General features: G+C 37.8%; 1 protein-coding gene across 1 annotated transcript; it reads left to right on the top strand.

Annotated features, from left to right (window-relative positions):
* Nucleotides 1-15,099: 15,099 nt before the first annotated feature.
* On the top strand, nt 15,100-21,219 carry LOC117319889 (lactadherin-like). Its single transcript, XM_033874603.1, has 5 exons — nt 15,100-15,169; nt 16,045-16,199; nt 17,995-18,141; nt 18,532-18,682; nt 18,982-21,219. The coding sequence occupies exons 1-5, from the start codon at nt 15,100-15,102 to the stop codon at nt 19,242-19,244; spliced, it is 786 nt and encodes a 261-aa protein (XP_033730494.1). The 3' UTR covers nt 19,245-21,219.
* The last annotated feature ends 2,098 nt before the right edge of the window (nt 21,220-23,317 follow it).

The following is a 23,317-nucleotide window of genomic DNA, read 5'->3' as shown; positions in this document are numbered from 1 at the left end:
AGCCCTTGGGTAAAACCTAAGGACGTAATCAGCTCAGCAGTTGAATACAAAGCCAATCAGTCTTGATAATAACCTAATGGACAGTTGAATACAGAGCCAATGAGTCTTGATGATAACCTAATGGACAGTTGAATACAGAGCCAATCAGTCTTGATAATAACCTTATGAACAGCTGAATACAGAGTCAATGAGTCTTGATAATAACCTAATGGACAGCTGAATACAGAGTCAATGAGTCTTGATAATAACCTAATATATGGCTCAATCCAGAGTCAATGATTATTTATAATACAGGAATAAATAGCTCAATCCAGAGCTCACTTATCCAACTCTAGCAACATCTTGCATATATACACCACGCGAGTCTAGCTAAGACACGACGGCAAATCATCCACAGAGACAGTGGCCCATCCTCAGTCTACCCTTGCTGACCTTGACCCTGCTCTATTAATACTGTCCTGGTCAGTCCTGATTATGTCGGGTTCTGGCTGACTTTAAACTCCCGTAATGCGAGCTAACATAATTGATTTATACCACTAGTTATCTCCATCACTCTGATTCCCATTCGTCCCTAAGGATTAATCTAAGTACAGATTCATAACCGAAAAGCCTTAATTTAATACCACTACAGTAATAAACTACTGTATTATTGTTTAGAAACGAAATATTATTTTGCGGCTCCATCCTCTGAATATAGATCAATACCATACACTCTCACACTACTAAAAATTACACTCAAAGGTTTCAATACAGTTTCCATCCGCGCGCCAACAAACCATGCTTTACACTATGACAATGGCACTGAGCTTCCATATATTCATAACTGGTCAGTCCTGATTATGTAGGGTTCTGGCTGACTTTAAACTCCTGTAATGTGAGCTAACATGATTGATTTATACCACTAGTTATCTCCATCACTCTGATTCCCATTCGTCCCTAAGGATTAATCTAAGTACAGATTCATAACCAAAAAGCCTTAATTTAATACCACTACAGTAATAAACTACTATATTATTGTTTAGAAACGAAATATTATTTTGCGGCTCCATCCTCTGAATATAGATCAATACCATACACTCTCACACTACTAACAATTACACTCAAAGGTTTCAATACATGTTTCCATCCGCGCGCCAACAAACCATGTTTTACACTATGCCAATATATTCATAACTGTGGAATCCATGATACTTTTACCGAAACATTTCATATACAGCAATCAAAAATATTCATACAGCAAATATATGATACTGATACATACAAAATATATGAGATCTAGCATGAAATAGCAAAAATACCTAAACGATAAACAATGGTCATGGCTGACTGGAGCGCACAGATACCTAGATTGTTTTACTCAACATTAATTATGTACAATACAGTTATACCCACTATCATGAAACAGAAATAAACTATAACCTATACTTGCCACAGTAAGTCGTCTGTACTCAGTTACATGACGCAAAATATCGATAAATGCATACCTAATACACACTACAGAGAACCATGTCTAAAACATAAACATTTTGGCTCGTGCACACGTACCCGTGACGTATTTCTGCCAAGCAGTACCTATCTTTTAAGGATACCTACCCGGCTTAAGTTAAATATCTACCAAAACACTATACACATAATATATAAGTATACATGCTTGCGTTACACATCCCCCGGCTTCCGAAGAAAACGACATAATTTCTAGACAAACATGAAACATATGCTTGTGCTACAGTCTACTCAGATAGTCAGCTACAACGTTGTCGGGACCCTTGATGGCACGAATCTTCAGCCTGTAATGTCTTACGCTCGCGATCTGTGCAAATATGTCAACGTTGAATGGTTGGTCTCGAGGATGAACCCCTGACCTGAGATGTAAGGTTTAAATTTTCGCACTGCCCACACAGTCGCCAAGCGCACGCACGCACGCTCTCATGGTGTTGAAAAGGCTATCATCTGCTTTGCTTCCGACGACAACGGTTTCAGTCTTTAACTCTTGCTCAGGTTAAGCTTGGAGGAGTATTTGACCACAGCTATTATTGGAAAAAAATCACCTTAGTTAGGCATCGGTTCGGCATCGAATATCGTGACACGTTTCAACCTCATGAAGTCGATACAAAAACGATTTGACCATTCCTTCTTCTTAACCATAGCGACAGTAGCTGAATATGTCGACGACTACATTACACCAGTCTCAATTATCTTGTTCACCTCATCTTTGATCGCCTTCTTCGTCGTAAAGTGTAACGAATACGGTTTCACATGAACTGGGATATCTATCATTGTGTTAATCTCATGATATGCAAGACAAGTCTTATTACGGTAGATCTGTCAACACATCTTCGTACTTGATCATGAGTTTCTTCACCTTAGTTGCCCGTGTCTCCGACAGTGCGTTTGAAACCTCAACATCTACCACACGCTTCTTTCCTCTGTCACCAATCTAGCAGGCAAATCAATTTCTTAATGGAAGTCTTCTTCGTCCAAAATTACGCTAGCCATGTCACAAGCAATAATTCCTTCGCCGTTCTGAGTCACAGTTCCTTCTGCCTGAACATACTTCTTCAGCGGGCTGTTGTGAAATATCATGATTTTCCCGTCCCTTATCACGCCGTAATCATAAGGTCCAACCTTTTCCACCACGTTGTAAGGGCCCCGCCATTGCATCAAGAACTTGTTCCCTTTCGCCTGTAACAATACCAGCACTTTGGCTCCTGGTCTCAAATCCCATGACTTCGACATCCTATTGAAGTTCCTTCTCTGAACATGTCTCTCCTCCTTCAAGTTAACCATAGCAACCCGACATGTTTCCTCCATCCGCCCCCAAAGATCCATCACATACTGATAAGCAGTCTTGATCTCTTCATCAGAAAGCTTCTTGGTGATTTGTTCTCTGTTGACCACGAACCACCCAGTCGTATAGCAATTCAAAGGGTGAAAATCCCAAATCCTCTTCAGCGTTTCATTAAAACGCTTCACAAGTCTTGATTTCTTCATAAGACAGCTCCATTGTGATTTATTCTTTGGTGATCAACATAGGACCACGAACCACCATGCCGTAATTCAAAGGGTGAAAATCCCAAACTCTCTTCAGCTTTCCATCAAAACGCTCCACTATACCGTTACATTTAGGATGGTATGGTGAGGTAGTCAGCTGCCAAATTGACATTTACCTGCTCACCTCCTTCATCAGTCTAGACGCAAATTGAGCCCCTTGATCTGGTAAGTTTTCTATTGGTACACCAACACGGCTGAAAATATCTACAAGAGCCTCAGCAATTCTTTCCGTCTCAATCACCTTCAGGAGCACTGCCTCGGAGTAACTTGTTGTGTAGTCAACAACAGTTAAAATGAACCTATTCCCACGCTCTGTCGCTGACTCCAAACGTGCTACGAGGTCCACTGCCAGCCTCTTGAAGGGAGTATTAATCAATGGCATACTTCTTAATGGCGACTAAAATACTCCTCCTTTTGGAAAAATATTTTGGTAAACGTCACAAGAGTGACAAAAACGTGTAACGTCCACTTGAACTCCAGGCCAGAAGAGCTCTGCTACAATCCTGTCTAAGTCCTCTTCGATATAAGATTGTCTGCCATTATCGATTCGTACGCAAGCTTCATGGCAATCTGACGTAAGATCATCGGCAGCGCCAACTGCCGAAACACCTTTCCTCCTGCGATTCCTGCGCTTTGAAAGTCCCTATAGACCAACTGCTTATCGTAAAGCAGCACGGGTAACTTCTTGTCAACGTAAGCAATAATCATTTTAAGCTAAATTGGAGCTATTCTCCTATTTGAGACCCTCCCATGTTGTCATGAGGGTTAGGGTTAGATCAAACATACCTATTTAAGGATCTGCTCTGGTGAAAAGTCAAACTTTTCTGACGTTCAACTTTTTAAATGTTATACCTCATTTAAAAGGGTGAAATGCAGAAATTGATAAATGAAAAGAAAATCATATGTCAGTATGCTCGATTTTGAGTTAATGTTTATCAAATATTTGAGTCGCTTATCTCCCCTGAATAATCTAATTTTTGCTCTCAATCTGCTTAGTTCCACGTCGAAATTAATATATTTATCAGAGCAAACCATTTGACATTCAGACCTAAAAGTCGTGCTTACTGTCTGGGTCGATGTCGTTACGGTAACCAAGATTGTACTTTTATCGAATCCTTTGAATGAGTGTCAGCATTATGAGCAGTCTTACATGTTGATATCCGATAAACTATATATTCGGTGATGAGCAGTGAATTTACGATGTCTTAATTGTACCATTGATGGTGATGATCGTTCACCCATGTTATGTACCAAACAGCCACGTCGATCTGAAAACACATAAGAACACTTGTTTTAGTTTTCAGTAAAAATGTTAAATATATAATAAGTACGATGCTATGATAGCTGTGGCTGTTAAAGCACTGACGATCTACCGAATGACGCAAACTCAATAAAAAAAAAAACCTCCTGAACTAATATATCCTGAAGCCACGAGTTAAGGTAAACCAATGGCAATTCTAGTTCATTACTTGTAACCTTGCCAGCCAATAGAAAAGGCGGCCTTTACATAATTGATCCATATGTATGTAGTACAGAGATAGGTTTATTTCAATGAATCAAATATCTTCATTATAGATACAGTAGACTTTGCTCAGTTTCATCGTTAGAAGCAATTTGGTGATAGATCTGGTACGCGTTCTTTGGGATCGAAACAGGAAAGATTCAAAGACGACCAACTGCTACTGTAAGTAGGAGAATTAACATCGCTACCTTGATACCAATCAGTAAATGATATTTATTAATTATCAGGTTTTTATAAGAATAACTTAAGGTATGTTATGCACTGTTCAAGTTATCAAGTATGGACAATGTATTCTGTTTAAAATCGATCAAACTAGTAATGGTAGTGATATACTGAGATCATTAAAAATCAGAATTAGATCAGGTGTTTGCTTTAATTTAATCGCAGAAGTCATGTTAAAACATATCATTATTCTCAATTACAGATGAATCATGGGTACCTGATTTACCTGGCAGAAGCCTGGATTCAGTTGATGATAGTAGCCATGGTGTATACACAGAACCGTATGTGTTATTATATTATTTTTGACTGCATATTTACTATTGGTATAACTTTGATTATGGTGATTATTGTATATTTTATTCATTTTAATCTTTTTATGATTTGACAAGGTACTAGATATTACAATTTCCTAATTCTATACAACTGTTACAAAAATTGAAAAATAGGCGATATTCCGTAGTCAATAAGACACCAAATATCTCCTCGAGATACCAACTCCAATATACACGGTAATCCTTGCGGATTACCTATCTTTTGCGTACCTGAATCGGTTCTTATATATATATACATATATTTGATATATATCAGACCTCGTTTTTCGGGTAAGATGTCTAAGTGAGAAACTTTAGGTCTGGCTAATTACATCGCCCGAGGTGAATACCTGTCTACACCAGGTATTTTTACACCCCAGTCAGTTCATACTAAGAGTCTAAACAATGCATCTGCGGGAATGAAGTGTTGTCTTCAAAACGAGTAAGACACTTAGTATTCAATTGATACATTATTTAATCAACATAATAGGTTTGTCGACAGCATGATGTCTGAATTGGATTCAGAGTTCACTTTCTTGTCGTAGATACATGCACAGGACTGCTTTATTCAAAATTTGTATGCCGTTCGCGATGACAAATTGATTTATTATTGTTTAGATCCAACAAGTTTGTTTACTAAGTTGATCAGAGACGTATCAAGCTTTCTACGTCCCTGAATTGATGATTTCACTTCACCCACTAGACTAGCTTGATATGTGATTGTCATATGATTGTAATACACAACGCGGAAAAGTCAAATCATTTGTTTTAAATCGTATTCAATGTTAAATTACAGTATAGTTATGTAGGATGTAGCATAACGATATTTTAAGGTTATTTAAAAAATAAAGTAGATTTCTAGAGCTGATCATTACGATAGCAAAGTGAAATATTTTTACTGACTGAACTACACAACATGAATACCGTCCACTGACTAAACTATACAACAGGAATACCACTGACTGAATTTCACAACAGGAATACCACCCACTGACAGAACTACACAACAGGAATACCGCCCACTCACTGAACAACACAACAGTAATGCCCCCCCCCCCCCCCCCCCCCCCCAAATCCACTGAATGAACTATACAATAGGAAACCACCCACATGACTGAACTACACAGCAAGAATGCCCCCCACTGACTGAACTACACAACAGGAATACCGTTCACTAAAGTACACTACAGGAATTCCACACATTGACTGTGACTGAACTACACAACAGAAATACCTCCCACTGACTGAACTACACAACACGAATACCTCCCTCAGACTGAACTACACAACAGGAATTCCGCCCACTGACTGAACTCCACAACATGAATACTGACTACTGACTGAACTACACAACATGAATACCGCCCACTCACTGAACTACACAACATGATTACCACCCACTCACTGAACTACACCACAGAAATACCGCTCACTGACTGATCTACACAACAGGAATATCGCCCACTCACTCAACCAAACATCAGGAATTCCACCGACTGATTGAACTACACAACAGGAATACCGACTACTGACTGAAGGACACAACACGAATACCTCCTATTCACTGAACAATACAACAGGAATACCGCCCACTGACTGAACTACACAACAGGAGTACCGCATATTCACTGAACTATACAACATGAATACCGCCCACTGACTGAACTACAAAACAGGAGTACCGCATATTCACTGAACTATACAACATAATTACCACCCACTCACTGAACAAAACATCAGGAATTCCACCGACTGACTGAACTACACAACAGGAATACCGACTGCTGACTCAACTACACAACAAAAATACCGCCCACTCACTGAACTACACAACATGATTACCACCCACTCACTGAACTACACCACATAAATACCTCTCACTAAACTACACAACAAATAACTCCCACGGACTGAACTACACACCAGAAATACCGCGCACTCACTGAACAAAACATCAGGAATTCCACAGACTGACTGAACTACACAACAAGAATACCCCCACTGACTGAACTAAACAACAAGAATACTGCCCACTGACTTAACTACACAACAGGAATACTGCCCACTGACTTAACTACACAGCAGGAATACTGCCCACTGACTTAACTACACAACAGGTTAGCTCCCTTAGACTGAACTACACAACAGGAATACCTCCCTCAGACTGAACTACACAACAAGAATACCGTCCACTGACTGAACAACACAACATGAATACCGCCCACTGAATGAACGACACAACAGGAATACCGCTCACTAAACTACACAACATCAATACCGCTCACATAACTACACATCAGGAATACCCCTCACTAAACTAGACAACATGGATACTGCCCACTGACTGAACTACACAACAGGAATACCTCTGACTAAATTCCACAATAGGAATACCGCTCACTGACTGAACTACACAACAGGAAAACCTCCCACTGACTGAACTACACAACAGAAATACTGCCCACTGACTGAACTACACAACAGGAATAAACCCACTGACTTAACTACACAACATGACTACCGCCTATTCACTGAACTATACAACATAACTACCGCCCACTCACTAAACAAAACATCAGGAATTCCACCGACTGACTGAACTACACAAGAGGAATACCGACTGCTGACTAAACTACACAACAGAAATACCGCCCACTGACTGAACAACACAACATGAATACCGCCCACTGAATGAACGACACAACAGGAATACCGCTCACTAAACTACACAACATCAATACCGCTCACATAACTACACATCAGGAATACCCCTCACTAAACTACACAACATGGATACTGCCCACTGACTGAACTACACAACAGGAATACCTCCCACTGACTGAACTACACAACAGAAATACTGCCCACTGACTGAACTACACAACAGGAGTACCGCCTACTCACTGAACTACACAACAGGAATAACGCCCGCTCTCTGAACAAAACATCAAAAAATTCCACAGACTGACTAAATAACACAACAGGAATACCCCCACTGACTTAACTACACAACAGGAATACCGCCCACTGACTGAACTACACAGCAGGAATACCTCCCTCAGACTGAACTATACAACAGAAATACCTCCCACTGACTGAACTACACAACAGGAATTCCGCCCACTGACTGAACAACACAACATAAATACCGCCCTCTCACTGAACAAAACATAAGGAATTCCGCCCACTCACTGAACTACACAACATAAATAATGACTACTGACTGAATTAAACAACAGGAATAACCCAACTGACTGAACTACAATACAGGAATACCGACTACTGACTGAACTACACAACAGAAATACCTCTCACTGACTGATCTACACAACAGGAATATCGCCCACTCACTCAACCAAACATCAGGAATTCCACCGACTGATTGAACTACACAACAGGAATACCGACTACTGACTGAACTACATAACACGAATACCTCCTATTCACAGAAAACAAAACAACATGAATACCGCCCACTGACTGAACTACACAACAGGAGTACCGCATATTCACTGAACTATACAACATAATTACCGCCCACTCACTGAACAAAACATCAGGAATTCCACCGACTGACTGAACTACACAAGAGGAATACCGACTGCTGACTAAACTACACAACAGGAATACCGCCTACTGACTGAACTACACAACAGGAGTACCGCCTACTCACTGAACTACACAACAGGAATAACGCCCACTCACTGAACAAAACATCAGGAATTCCGCCGACTGACTGAACTACACAACAGGAATACCGACTACTGACTGAACTACACAACATGAATAACCCCCACTGACTGAACGACACAACAGCAATACCTCCCACTCACTGAACTACACAACAGGAATACCGTTCACTAAAGTACACAACAGGAATTCCACACATTGACTGTGACTGAACTACACAACAGAAATACCTCCCACTGACTGAACTACACAACATGAATACCTCCCTCAGACTGAACTACACAACAGGAATTCTGCCCACTGACTGAACTACACAACATGAATACCGCCCACTCACTGAACTACACAACATGATTACCACCCACTCACTGAACTACACCACAGAAATACCTCTCACTAAACTACACAACAAATAACTCCCACGGACTGAACTACACACCAGAAATACCGCGCACTCACTGAACAAAACATCAGGAATTCCACAGACTGACTAAACTACACAACATGAATACCCCCACTGACTTAACTACACAACAGGAATACCGCCCACTGACTGAACTACACAGCAGGAATACCTCCCTCAGACTGAACTACACAGCAGAAATACCTCCCACTGACTGAACAACACAACATAAATACCGCCCACTCACTGAACAAAACATAAGGAATTCCGCCCACTCACTGAACTAAACAACATGAATAATGACTACTGACTGAACTAAACAACAGGAATAACCCAACTGACTGAACTACAATACAGGAATACCGACTACTGACTGAACTACACAACAGAAATACCTCTAACTGAAGTACACAACAAATAACTCCCACGGACTGAACTACACATCAGAAATACCGCTCACTGACTGATCTACACAACAGGAATATCGCCCACTCACTCAACCAAACATCAGGAATTCCACCGACTGATTGAACTACACAACAGGAATACCGACTACTGACTGAACTACATAACACGAATACCTCCTATTCACTGAACAAAACAACATGAATACCGCCCACTGACTGAACTACACAACAGGAGTACCGCATATTCACTGAACTATACAACATAATTACCGCCCACCCACTGAACAAAACATCAGGAATTCCACCGACTGACTGAACTACACAAGAGGAATACCGACTGCTGACTGAACAACACAACATGAATACCGCCCACTGACTGAACGACACAACAGGAATACCGCTCACTAAACTACACAACATGAATACCGCTCACTAAACTACACAACAGGAATACCGCTCACTAAACTACACAACAGGAATACCCCCCCACTGACTGAACAGCACACACAAGGAATCCCGCCGCCGACTGACTAAACTACACAACATAAATACAACCAATTGACCTACACAACAGGAATACCCCCACTGACCGAACTACCCAACAGGAATACAACCAATGACTGAACTACACAACAAGAATACTGCCCACTGACTGAACTACACAACAGTATTACCGCCTACTCATTGACTGAACTACACAAGAGAAATTCCACACACGGAATGAACTACACAACAGGAATACCCCCCCCCCCCCCCCCCCTCCCACTGACTGAACAACAGACAAAAGGAATACAGCCTACTCACTGAACTACACAAAATGAATCCCGCCGACTGACTAAACTACACAACATAAATACTACCGACTGATTGACCTACACAACAAGAATACTGCCCACTGACTGAACTACACAGCAGGAATACCTCCCACTGATTGAACTACACAACAGGAATACCTCCCACTGACTAAACTACACAACCGAAATACCTCCCACTGACTGAACTACACAACATGAATACCTCCCTCAGACTGAACTACACAACAGGAATTCCGCCCACTGACTGAACTACACAACATTAATACCGACTACTGACTGAACTACACAACATGAATACCGCCCACTCACTGAACTACACAACAGAAATACCTCTCACTAAACTACACAACAAATAACTCCCACGGACTAAACTACACACCAGAAATACCGCGCACTCACTGAACAAAACATCAGGAATTCCACAGACTGACTGAACTACACAACAAGAATACCCCCACTGACTGAACTACACAACAAGAATACTGCCCATCGACTTAACTACACAACAGGAATACCGCACACTGACTGAACTACACAACAGAAATACCTCTCACTAAACTACACAACAAATAACTCCCACGGACTGAACTACACACCAGAAATACCGCCCACTCACTGAACAAAACATCAGGAATTCCACAGACTGACTAAACTACACAACAAGAATACCCCCACTGACTGAACTACACAACAAGAATACTGCCCACTGACACAACAGGAAAACATCCTACTGACTGAACAACACAACAGAAATACCGCCAACTAACTGAACTACACAACACATCGCATTGGGTTTGCACTCAACAAACCGACTGATTTACACTCTGTGTGGATCACAATGAGATTGTACTCAATAAACCTACTGATTTGCCAATTCATTGAAATTAAAAACAATCTACGATCTATTTTTATTATCACTATATCAATTTGTAGAAATATATTCCCGTATTACCACATCATTTTTTGGCTAGTAATTATATCATCATTGGGCATACCTCACTTTCTGTTATGACACATTAAAAAGATGCAAAACAGCTTTTATTTTTCTGTGGCAAAGAGCATCATCAGAAAGTTTCATTATATGTTATTTTTTTATTGCAATCAATAAAATAACATAATTTATGCGTAACGTTTTTATTGTTTTGATTTTGCAAAAGCAACAGAGATGGGGTACTAGACCGCGCAATTGTAATGAACATGTCAATTTCGCTGCCAACGCATTAATTTTACATTTTGTATCTCGTTATTCATTGACTTACTGATTTGCATCAACCATTTAAGCATGCACGACTGCATATTTTCCAAAGTATGATCTCTTTCAGAAAAGCATAAAGTTGAGGTTCACAGCAATGTTAATGTCCTTTGGGTGTCAGCCTATAGAATATGTACTCTTAGAGACCATTCACTGATACATTGCTTTGTAACATCAACGTTCGTTACCTTGGCTACACATATCAACCCGAATTAAGCGATGATACAATGGCCTAATGAACGTAATTACTAAACGAAGATAAAAGATTGTCATACAACAGGCAAAATAGTTATTTATTTTAACGAAATCGGAAAGTTTGAACCATAGACTAAATACGAAATTGCTAAAACAATAGGTATTTCGCCGATGATTGTATTAAGCATTTTTAGAAAAAGAGTCAATTTTTGTAAACAAACGACATTTTGAATGTCTTCCATATTCAGTCAGTCAAATCCTGCTCTTAAATCAAAATTTTACCGTTAATGCAGTGATGATTTTGAAATTGATATTTGTTACCTCTACTTGTTAAACGATTGTGGAAAATAACTGACCACCTTGTATACACATGTGTTTTCCTAATATACGTCCTTAAATGACCATCGCTGTCAGTTATAATAAGGACGTTAATTACGATATATTACATATCTTACCAATATAAACCAACACAGTTTGCAAAACTTTACCATTTGCTCCCCAATCTCATTGTTTTATATTTAAAATAATCGCGGAAGACGGAAATTCAAAATACCAACAGTACCATTCTCACAGTAATAGGAGACAGCACGATGTGATTTTATGCCAACATACCCATTATCCTATACTATTTAGGAAACTACATGCATTTGGAAACCAGTAAATCTTTGCATCCAAAAGGCAAATGGTTTAAGACAAAGCAAACACTTTGTGGATTTCGCTTCAGATCGTTATCACCCAGGTATTAGGTATGGTCGACTTGGACAATTAGAACTGCGATGTAGACCAACACTAACATAGCCACTCAGGCCCTAGGACGAGGAAGCCAGATTGGATTCCATTTGACGTGTACGTAGTTGTAAGAACACTTTATATTTTGGTTTTCAGGAAATAGGACAGTCATTTCAAAAGTGGAAAGGCGGGGTTTCAAAATAACTTAGGAAGCAAATACTATAGCTTACCTGTGATATTGCAAGCCTCCGCAGTTATACTATTACTAATAGGCATTTAAGTCCAAAAGTATACATAAGCGAGAATATATCACTATAGGCTTGCGTATGCATACTATGTTATACATTCATATTGCAGGAAAGGGGGTTATGTAAAATATGTCAGGTTTACAGTTAATTGTGAATCAAATCAAAGTACCAGAAACTTTAAAATGTGGTTGATATTGTATTTTGCAAGCTATAAGCTCTTTTTAAATGTATGTCCACGCGTGATGGGCCTACACACTGAAATGGACTGTAATAAGACTGTATTATGATGTTATAATGGCTGTTCAACACCATCTTAAGTATATGTTTATTTCACATTTGGACCATTATAAACTGCAAAGTAAATCATCCTTAAATAACCGGGTTAAACGTTTATTGATCTTGAAAACAATACTGAAAACCCATTTACTCAGCCTGATACCTAGACACGACTACAGAATATCAATCTGTTATTACAGAAAGAATTAAGAGTAAAAATGCAGATAGAAAAAAATCCAAGTTAATTGTTAATTTAATGTCTTAAAATATGAAATTGTGAAAACATGGAGAGATGGTGAGTCCTATACTTCGAGTTGAGAGATTAAACTTATAAAGGAAAATCCATGATATTCTAATTCAAAATTACATTAGTTTTTGTCTAAACAAGATATTATCACAAGTATACAAGTACAAATGTGCTATATGAAGAAAGTTGGTTTGGTAGGTAAAACAAGGACCTTCGACTTAATCAATATAACAACATATTGGATCGATACTGCCTTGTTAGCAAAATCCCATGTGTATTTGAAATATAGATGATATGTGAGACTAATTACATCACCTACTGATACAGGTATACACTGTGCAGATAATTGCTCTCGCATCCGACAGATGTAATACTTACTCTGCGGTGGTATCCAATATATCAAAGGCTTTTACAAGCTGTATAATATTGATGCATTTTCCTATCTTCTCTTAGCTTGTCCATTCATCCTTAACCACTATTTGTTGTAGGCGAGTCAGTTTCCCAGATCGATGTCTATACCGCTTCAACAAAAATAGTTGCTTTTCCTGTGACTTTTGTTATGTTTTCCCTTATATATAGTTTGTATGACCTCACATAACAATGAAGTTAGGCTGAGCGGTCAATAATCACCCTGCATTTGTCTCCCTGTTTTGACTTGACTAGTTGATAAAGACTGATTGAAAGGTTTCAAGGAAACCCAGGATGAAAGATTGCCTGGTTTTAGGTTCTTTAATTGTTTAAATAATTGCTCCTCCTTAACAGTAATATTATGATTTTCCCCGATTATCTCGTTACACTGTAGTTGTTGGGTGGTCTCCTCCTGTTCACATATACACTAATGTAACATGCAAGATTTTTTTTTACTTTTCTGCATCTGTCTTTATTTTTTTCTGATAACATAAAATATCTACCTAAGTTGAAATTTTACGTTCGAGAGATACTTTCTTACGAGATATTTTTACTTTGTTACCTATATTGTTTCTTTACTTATGTCTGTATTTTACCCAGTTGCCTTTCTGGACAAGGAGTGCTTCCTTTTGCTAGTTTCTAATGTAGCCTGGTCGACTGGGAAGCTATGTACTATTCCCCTATTATTATAATGACGGATCTAATTCCCATTCCACGTCCTTAGGCGTTTTCTTAAATTGTATGAAGTTTTTAATTGTAGTGTTTGATTGGTTTGTGATGATTTGCATCATTACATGTTCTGGTTCCGCGTTTGGTAAGTCATTGATATTGTTTCTCACTGGTATTATTCTGTTCTCCTAAAGTCATATCCTGATATTTGTAAAAAGCATCACCCTACAGTCTTAGGTCTACCTTAAGGTCCTTTTCTCCTTGACTGGTATTGTACTGCTATCTGCTATTTCTCTTGATTTTCTGTAAATTAATTTAGACAAAACGTTCGAGAGTTCTTGAGATAGCTCTTAACGTTTTTCTTCTCTGGAACTATCATCTCATTCGGTTCGCATTGATTTCAATATCCTTTTCTAATTAAGAATACACTCCCATAATGCCTGATAATGTCTTGACATATATTCTCATCTTTCATATCGGGTTTTCCAGATTACGTTTTTTCAATATAAAGCAGGATCACATACTTTCGTTTGTTGCATCTCATACTCATCAACGGTGATATTCATGTTCCAATATCTTGGCGTCCGAAAATACTCGGTTGCAGTTCTTACACGTCCCCCATCGTCCTCTCTATCACAGTTTCCCGTTAATCTAATGTTTGAAGTGAACGTGGCACCCGGTGACCTTGGCTTTAGGTTGCATCTTGAGCCATATTTTGACATCTGTATGTTAAATCCAATGGCTTTGCAATGTATATGTTACCTGCTCTTTAATATAATCAGCCTCTGACGACATTATCACGTAGCCCGTTTCCCACATGGATATGAAAGTCTAGACAAGTGGCGGCAATCGATTTAAATGCAAACACATCATATTGCCATGAAATATGCTTAGGTGATTCCCAATGTTCTTTCTTTTGGAATGGGAAAGCAATAAAAAAACGATATCAAAAGCAACTTAAAATTAAGATTAAATAAATGATAACTACAGGTCCTTATTTTCCTATTAGGTAATACCAGTCTCTGACTGATCTCCCTTATCTTCCTATTAGGTAATACCAGTCTCTGACTGATCTCCCTTATCCTCCTATTAGGTAATACAAGTCTCTGACTGATCTCCCTTATCCTCCTATTAGGTAATACCAGTCTCTGACTGATCTCCCTTATCTTTTCATTAGGTGACTTACGAAAGTGTCATCACTATGGGGTTACTGGCGTTATTATAGTTCCGTCGTGTCGGGGTTTCTGACGTTAGTATGGTATAATCCATATGGGGTTACTGACGTTATTGTAGTTCAGTCGTGTTTGGGTTTCTGACGTTAGTATGGTATAATCACAACGGGGTTACTGATGTTACTATAGTGTCGTCATGATGAAATTATTGTTTGTGGTTTCCGACGTTAATTTCCTCGATAAGTACATGTTGTCCGTTATAACTAATTTATAGAGTTATATATCGATAGTAACTATGATACAGATTTTGTGTGATACTTTCCTGAGTTAATATGAATATAAAACGAAATTATTTCACCACGTACTATTCACGCTTAAGTTAAATGTAAATGACATAAATCAATGAGTTTTCTCTTTTGTGCTTTAGCTCCATGTAACTCAAGCCTTGTGACTGGTCCTTTCGGAGTAGAAGACGATGCCCTCACGGCACCATTGCCTTACCACTCTGACTCACGAGTCCATCCACTGTATGCCAGACTGTCTTCTCCGATTAACCACGCTTTCATTGGTCCCTATCTTCAGGTAAGTCAGCTGATGTTTTATAAATTTGCCGAGACTATGTTGCCTTTGTCGACAATATCATAACGCTGATGCATTTATAGTTCAATTGGAATAAATATGGCGACGTGGGAAGAATGACAGAAACACTCATTAAATACAAACTATAGTGTGATGAAGTATAAATCTGCATAACAAAGGTTATGATGGGTTCAGATGTTTTATCAGCCTTTTGAAAATCTGATATTAGCTGACTAACATCAAAATTTCATGACATAGAGAAAGGAGCGAGGTGGGGGATCGACCCGCCCTCAGGCCAGCAACTCGTCGTGTTATAAACTATTCAATATGCTCGTGTGGATAGACACCATGTATTTATAGAACATTGATCATCATTCGACATACCTCGCTGTATGTACGTACATAGAAACCATTTATTCATAGAACATTGATTATCATTCGACATACCTGGCTGTATGTACGTACATGTCACCATACATAAACAGATCAGTAAATAAATGTTGAAGTGCCAGCCCGAGGGTAGGTCGGCTGTCCCCCTTTTTCGTCAAGGTAGAAGTTATGATGTTCGTCGGTTCATTTCGGTAACTGATAAAACATCAGAAACCTTCGTCTTATGTTGAAGGGTGTAAACATATTCTTCATAACACTAGGATGTGTATCTAATGACATGTATGTACCATATGATCAAGTATGTCAAAAAGTTATTGATTTTTCTATATATAATAAAACCTGTCAATAATGAACCTTTTTGATACGAAAACTCGCCTGATGAGAACAAAATGATGATTCCACTCATATTCCTTCCCAACAAATATGATAATATGAGGAAAATGTCTATTATGAACATTTTCATTGAACAAACGTAATTGTTGGTCCCTCGAATGTTTGTCTACAGGGTGTTACGTATTGGGCAATCATCGTTACTGTTCCAAAAGCAATGTTCAGATAGTAGGAGGCCCGTGATGGGAGATTAAGATATGTACGTAAACACAAATATCAGTTAAATTACCAACGTGTATTCAATTCAATTTTACTGTATATATGTTTTATATCCACACGACCGATTTGAGTTTGAATAGTTGAAAACATACGAGGGGGTGCCGACCAGGGGGTGGGTCGGTTGTCCTGCCGTCATTTTCATTATGGCAGGAATTAAGATCAAGACATATTACATTAAAATTAAACAGTGCATGAAAAGTGTTCTTGAAAAGATTGTTTTTCGGATAATAACACCTCTCTAACAGGCAAACAACTCCATTGTTTTGACCTAAAAAAATTGTGACCGCAGAGATGTTTACTTCACAGCTGTTCCGTTAACTTAAATCTATATTATATACTAGAAATGTAGGCCATCAACACATCACAAGCATACTCATTTAAATTGGATAAATACTCATGAATTTTAAATACTATATCTGCAATATGATCCTGGGATGACAGTTTTGCATATGAATGAATCATCGTCATTTTGCACGGTATTGATAATTTGCTTATTCTATAACACACCATAAAAAATACAATGTATATCATAGCGAAATATTAGTATATTTCTTTGCGCAGGCGTCACGAAATGTCTGTTTTAGCGGTAAGATTTCCTTTGATTTCCTGAAGAATTTTCACGTATAAAAGAGTGACATTCTTTATAATGGAATTGGTGATTTTCATGTATAGGATGGTCTTTGATATTACCTTCAATAGTAAAAGAGTCAGATGGACTCTACCATGCTATTAATGTGACAAATTATCGTTAGTGATAATGGGGTAATATAAATGTAGTTTGGATTTTATATATTTCAAGGTCAGGTTGAGAGGAAAATCTATGATAACAGGATTTGTGACAAAGGGGAGACCCGGATTGGGACAATACATAAAAACATACAGGGTTCAATATAGCAACACTGGTACCGAATGGAGGGAGGTCAAGGACATCAACGGGGCCGTCAAAGTAAGACACCCAATCTGCTGAATTTAAGAATCGTGTTAATCATAACGTATTATAGGATCCATTTTGTCACCATGATAAAACACATGTTTTACTTGTCAATGAATTTAATAACAATGGGAATGGCATTATCACATTCTGTTGTTTGCTGACATATGCTACACTAGTTTTAGTATGTTTAGTTTCTATGTCTATTTTCTGAACGTACTGTTTAGAATGTATGGCTATTTTCTATGGACGTACTGTTTAGAATGTATGGCTATTTTCTATGGACGTACTGTTTAGAATGTATGTCTATTTTCTATGGACGTAGAGTTTAGTTTCTATGACTATTCCCAACGGACATAATGTTGAGTTTGTATATCCTTTTTTCTTTGGTCTTTTCATAAACAGATATTTACCGGGAACATGAACACTAAGAGTCTTTCTGAATCAATCCTTCACTTGGCAATTACTGGTTCGTGGATCCGCGTAGTCCCGATGACTTGGAAAATCGCTGCTGCATTCCGTGTTGAAATTCTTGGTTGTCCAATTTTCCAGCCAGGTTGGTATATATTTTTTTTCAGAAAATGAAATATTAAAGGAGGATAAGTGATGGTTCCTTTTTTTTTTTTTTTTTTTACAAAGTACAGAATGTGCGTGTTTATACATTTCATGAGTGCAACAAATGACAACATTGGTATACTGTTTTCATGACATTCTTAAAACTCAAAAGTTCATTATGGATAAGGATTAGAAAATAGAGATATATATGCGAGATGGTGTATGTATAGTATGCATGTTTGTCGGCAGATCTGTTGTTAATTTAACTGTTCTAAAACATATCGCTATATAATTCTGCAGGAACTCGGACATGTTGGAAGGCAAACAACGTGACAGGAATCCCAACTTTCGACATCTTTAGTACAACCAAGACAAATCTGGGCGAGTGTGGAAAGGAATGTCACGGACATGATGAGTGCCATGGTTTCACCTTCAACCACGTGTCTGGTCTATGTCAAGGTCACAGCCATAGTAACTACCTGAACGTCACATTACATCCAATTAAAGGAGCTGATGGTAGTAGCTCTTCACTTCTGTTTGGGAAACAGGAGGCGTGCCCGTAATCTAGAGAAGTGTCCAAGTGACAGGGACGTGAACAATAACGTTATGTTTTACTTTTCTCTTGATTTTCTGCTCATTGACCTGTTTTTAATTATCTATAAGAATGTAGTATTTGAAAGTCCAGCTGCATCAAACCGTGCATCATAGGAGATGACTGACCTGGGGTCCCAGAGGGATCATTATACACTGTAAATCGTAAAAGATAACTGAACGTGGGGTCCCTGTGGGATCTATTCACACTGAAAACCATAAGAGATGACTGACCCTAGGGTCTCTGTGTTGTAATTCATAAGAGATGATAGACCGTGGGATCTCTGTGGGATCAGTACACACTGTAAATCGTAAGAGATGACTGACCGTGGGGTCTCTGTGGGATCAATACACACTGTAAATCGTAAGAGATAACTTACCGTGGGGTCTCAGTGGAATACGTATATACTGTAAATAGTAAGAGATGACTGACCGTTGGGTCTCTGTTGGATAAGTATTCACTGTAAATCGTAGGAGATGACAACGCTGGGTATATGCAGGGTTGGCTTGATTAATTTGGAATTCTCCAAAACTTGTGTGCAGAGGTAGCATCATTTAGCATTTTGGTCGTGTTCTATACAGAGGTATTTTCCTTTATGCTGTTACTCATAAAGTTCAGATCCGTACATTTTAAATGTAATATTGAAATAATTAGAAAGATCTTTCCATACCTGTTTCCCACAAAATTCGTGCTTCGTGGCAGCTTATTAATAAATCTGCGTCAATAGCATGACGGTAATTGATATTTGTTGTAATAGCTTGGAAAGGGCTTAGTTTGATGTACGATCCTTTTGAAATATTGAAAGTCATTAACATTTTGTTGAAATTGAAATCAAAATTGGAAAGACTTGGGTTCTTATATTAAATCAAAAGGTATGACATGTCAAAGCTTTAGAAAAACTGTATTGTCTTATTTATTGTAAATATTTACTTAACCATTTAATATAGACTTATTGATATAAATCGTACTAGTTCTTTGATTATATACATGTATTACCTACATTGTTAAATAGTATTTAGGATATGTATATGTTTATTTCACTGTGTCTATAGTATACAGTACGATTTGTACGCTACACTGTGTTATAGATGCTACTTGTACCTTCTCTGGTTGTTTGTAAATATGTGTTTATTTTAATTGGAAAATAAGGAACTTTATTTACATCACGATGCTCCCATGTTGATAAGTAACAAACATCTATAAATCTGTTCACATATGCCAGTGGTTCAAGGGCGGAAACCCTGACAGAAATGTAAAAACCTTGCAACTTTATTTGTGAAAAAAGTTTTTTTCTGGAATCATTTTGAAGAGAGATGTGTTATAATATTTTGTTTACAAGTTGTTGTTGGCTTTATTGCCAATACCAGGTAAGAATGTGACAGCTAAATACTTTGGATCTTATGTGATTGAGACAAAGGTCGATGATTTAAATCATATTGCTCAAACCCAAGGTAGGCACAAGAAAACTCAAATGTGTTATATCAATGTGCTCAAAAAGTATGTAGATAAAGTAGAGGGCAAAACCCTCAACTTCTGGCTACTTAGGCCTCTGTACCATCGCAATGTGAAGGTGCAGCTGGTATTAGTCAAGAAGTGTGTTAGGGAATTCTAGACAAGAGATGGTCGGGGAATGTATCTGAAATATTTGACAGTATGATATGGATACCATGAGAGACAAATATATATTCAGCATTGGTTTACACTTGTCATGGCGAGCTTTTTTGTAGGATTATTAATTGCCTGGAAGTGAGAACTATGGGATTTATAAACATTCTCAATTCTGTAGAAACGGATAGTAAAGGATCACCCAATGACATCTGTTTTAAGATAAGCAATTAACAGTGTTGATGTTATACACCATCTTGTACACCATTTAATAGTAATTGTGAATTATCTCTGTAACGTGTTGATTTTTGTATATATCATTAAATTGTGGTTTAAACTTAGCTGCTGGGTTTCTTCTTTCTGTTATTATCACGTAGCAATCTATTGATAATACTTTGTACTCATGACTGGGGAAAACTCACAAACTATTTCATTTATTGTATATTGTAGTCACAATTATAATTCTGAAACCCAATATAATTGAAATTGAACAAACTCTTAAACATTCTGTAAGTGTTAACAAACATTCCAACATACTGTAATTGTACTCTAACAAACATTCCAACACACTGTAGTTGTACTCTAACAAACACTCCAACATACTGTAATTGTACTCTAACAAACATTCCAACATACTGTAGTTGTACTCTAACAAACATTCCAATATACTGTAGTTGTACTCTAACAAACATTCCAACATAAACTAGTTGTACTCTAACAAACATTCCAACATACTGCAGTTGTAATTCCATCATGCTGTAGTTGCAAACAATATGGCATATAGGAAGGCATTTCAATCATCAAAATGTCATCTTATTAGAGGTTTTGAAGAACTATAAACGCAACCGCTTTTTAAAATAAATATGTTCAACTGCAGCGTTTGAGGTGCATATATGTTAAAATATTCACAAATTCTAATGTTTAACTATTTGTCAGAAAAATAATCGTCTTGCTATGCTCAGATGTCTCAATGATATCTTATAGGGGGAATTTTGTTAATTTAAATGTCTCCCAATATGCCATTTTTCGTCAAGGACCCAGTGCCAAAGGTCAAGGTCATAATTGTATCTTTCCACCAATAAACATTTTCTTATAACGTTTTGAAACAAACGAAAAGAATCAACTTACCAAGTTGAAGGTCTTTTTATTTATTTATCATATAAACCAAATGTTTTATTTCTGATTTAGTTTCAAATTGGTTCTTTGAATAGAACCTAATACTATTCTGTCGGCCTGTCTTTTAAATAACATCCCTCGCTACATGATTCCCTCATATTTATATGAGAAGTTCATGCTTGCATATCTATTAGGCTCTCGTGCATTAAATGTCAACCACAAAAGCCACAATCTCTGTACTCGCATGGATTTATTTTACTATATGTTATTACTAATGATTCCATTCCCCTCAATCGCTCATTTAAAGTTCAAATGCTATGACATTCATATCAAATTTAAATGTGAAGATTTCCCTACCAGAACAATGATGTTACTCGATAGGTTTAATAGCATATTGGAGCACACTGGTACTCGAAAGACACGTTTACAGTGGAATTGGAAAGCCCCAACCTGGGGAATTCCCACCTGTTCACACCTGTAGTCCTACGCCATTCTATTGAAAGTAGCAATTTAAGTTTCTTGGATCTCTAATCTCAAGGCCTCACACTTTCATCTCATATATAGAAAGTACCTATTCCATATGTTAATTACTCAAAGAAATAATACAAACCTCATAAACACATTTTCTTTGGGACTTTGTTCACGTGAAACACCAGCTGATTGGCTGAATTAGTTGTGTGAGACCTATTAACGGTAGGATTGAGTCGCCCCTGAATGATCCGATTTTTATTCCCCATCTGCTCAGTTTAAAAACAATATTGATTGATTTATCAAAGCAAACCATTTGACAATTCATACCTGAAAGTCTTTATTACAATGACAATGTCGTATCCACAACCTTAGATTGTATTTTATCACAGTTATCCTTTCAGTTATTGTCTGTATATCGAACTTTTTATTTAGTAGTTTTACACATTAATATACCAATAAACTATCCACTCGGTGTTAACCCGAAAACGCCAATGCTGTCTTCATTGTACCGCCGCTGATGACGATTGTTTACGTACGATATGTACCCTAAAAGACGCACCGAGCTCATTAAAACGACCATCCTAAACTAATATTTCTGTAATGTCTTGAGAACTACTATCTAGATCAATCAACCATATCGGATGGTAGGTTTGATACAATGTTATTCCTTGAAACCAATTAATACCAGCAACATATTGCGAGAATGTAACATACACAAAAGGCTTATATATGAAATTGATACAACATAACAAACATAATGAGGTATCAAATTAAACTAATTAAGTTATAAAGTCACAATTTGTATACCTACAGCACAACAAATATAAAATGTATTGAAAAACAAAACAGTAT

The sequence above is a fragment of the Pecten maximus genome, unplaced genomic scaffold, assembly GCF_902652985.1.
Source record: "Pecten maximus unplaced genomic scaffold, xPecMax1.1, whole genome shotgun sequence".
Lineage (NCBI taxonomy): Eukaryota > Metazoa > Mollusca > Bivalvia > Pectinida > Pectinidae > Pecten > Pecten maximus.
The sequence above is the reverse complement of the archived record's forward strand: the minus strand, read 5'-3'. Positions and strand labels throughout refer to the sequence as shown.

Coding starts and splice junctions, on each gene's coding strand:
- LOC117319889 (XM_033874603.1), top strand. CDS start 15,100: ATGTTTGAAGTGAACGTGGCACCCGGTGACCTTGGCTTTAGGTTGCAT. Junction 18,142..18,531: donor ACATCAACGGGGCCGTCAAA/GTAAGACACCCA, acceptor TTTCATAAACAG/ATATTTACCGGGAACATGAA. Junction 18,683..18,981: donor TTGTCCAATTTTCCAGCCAG/GTTGGTATATAT, acceptor ATAATTCTGCAG/GAACTCGGACATGTTGGAAG.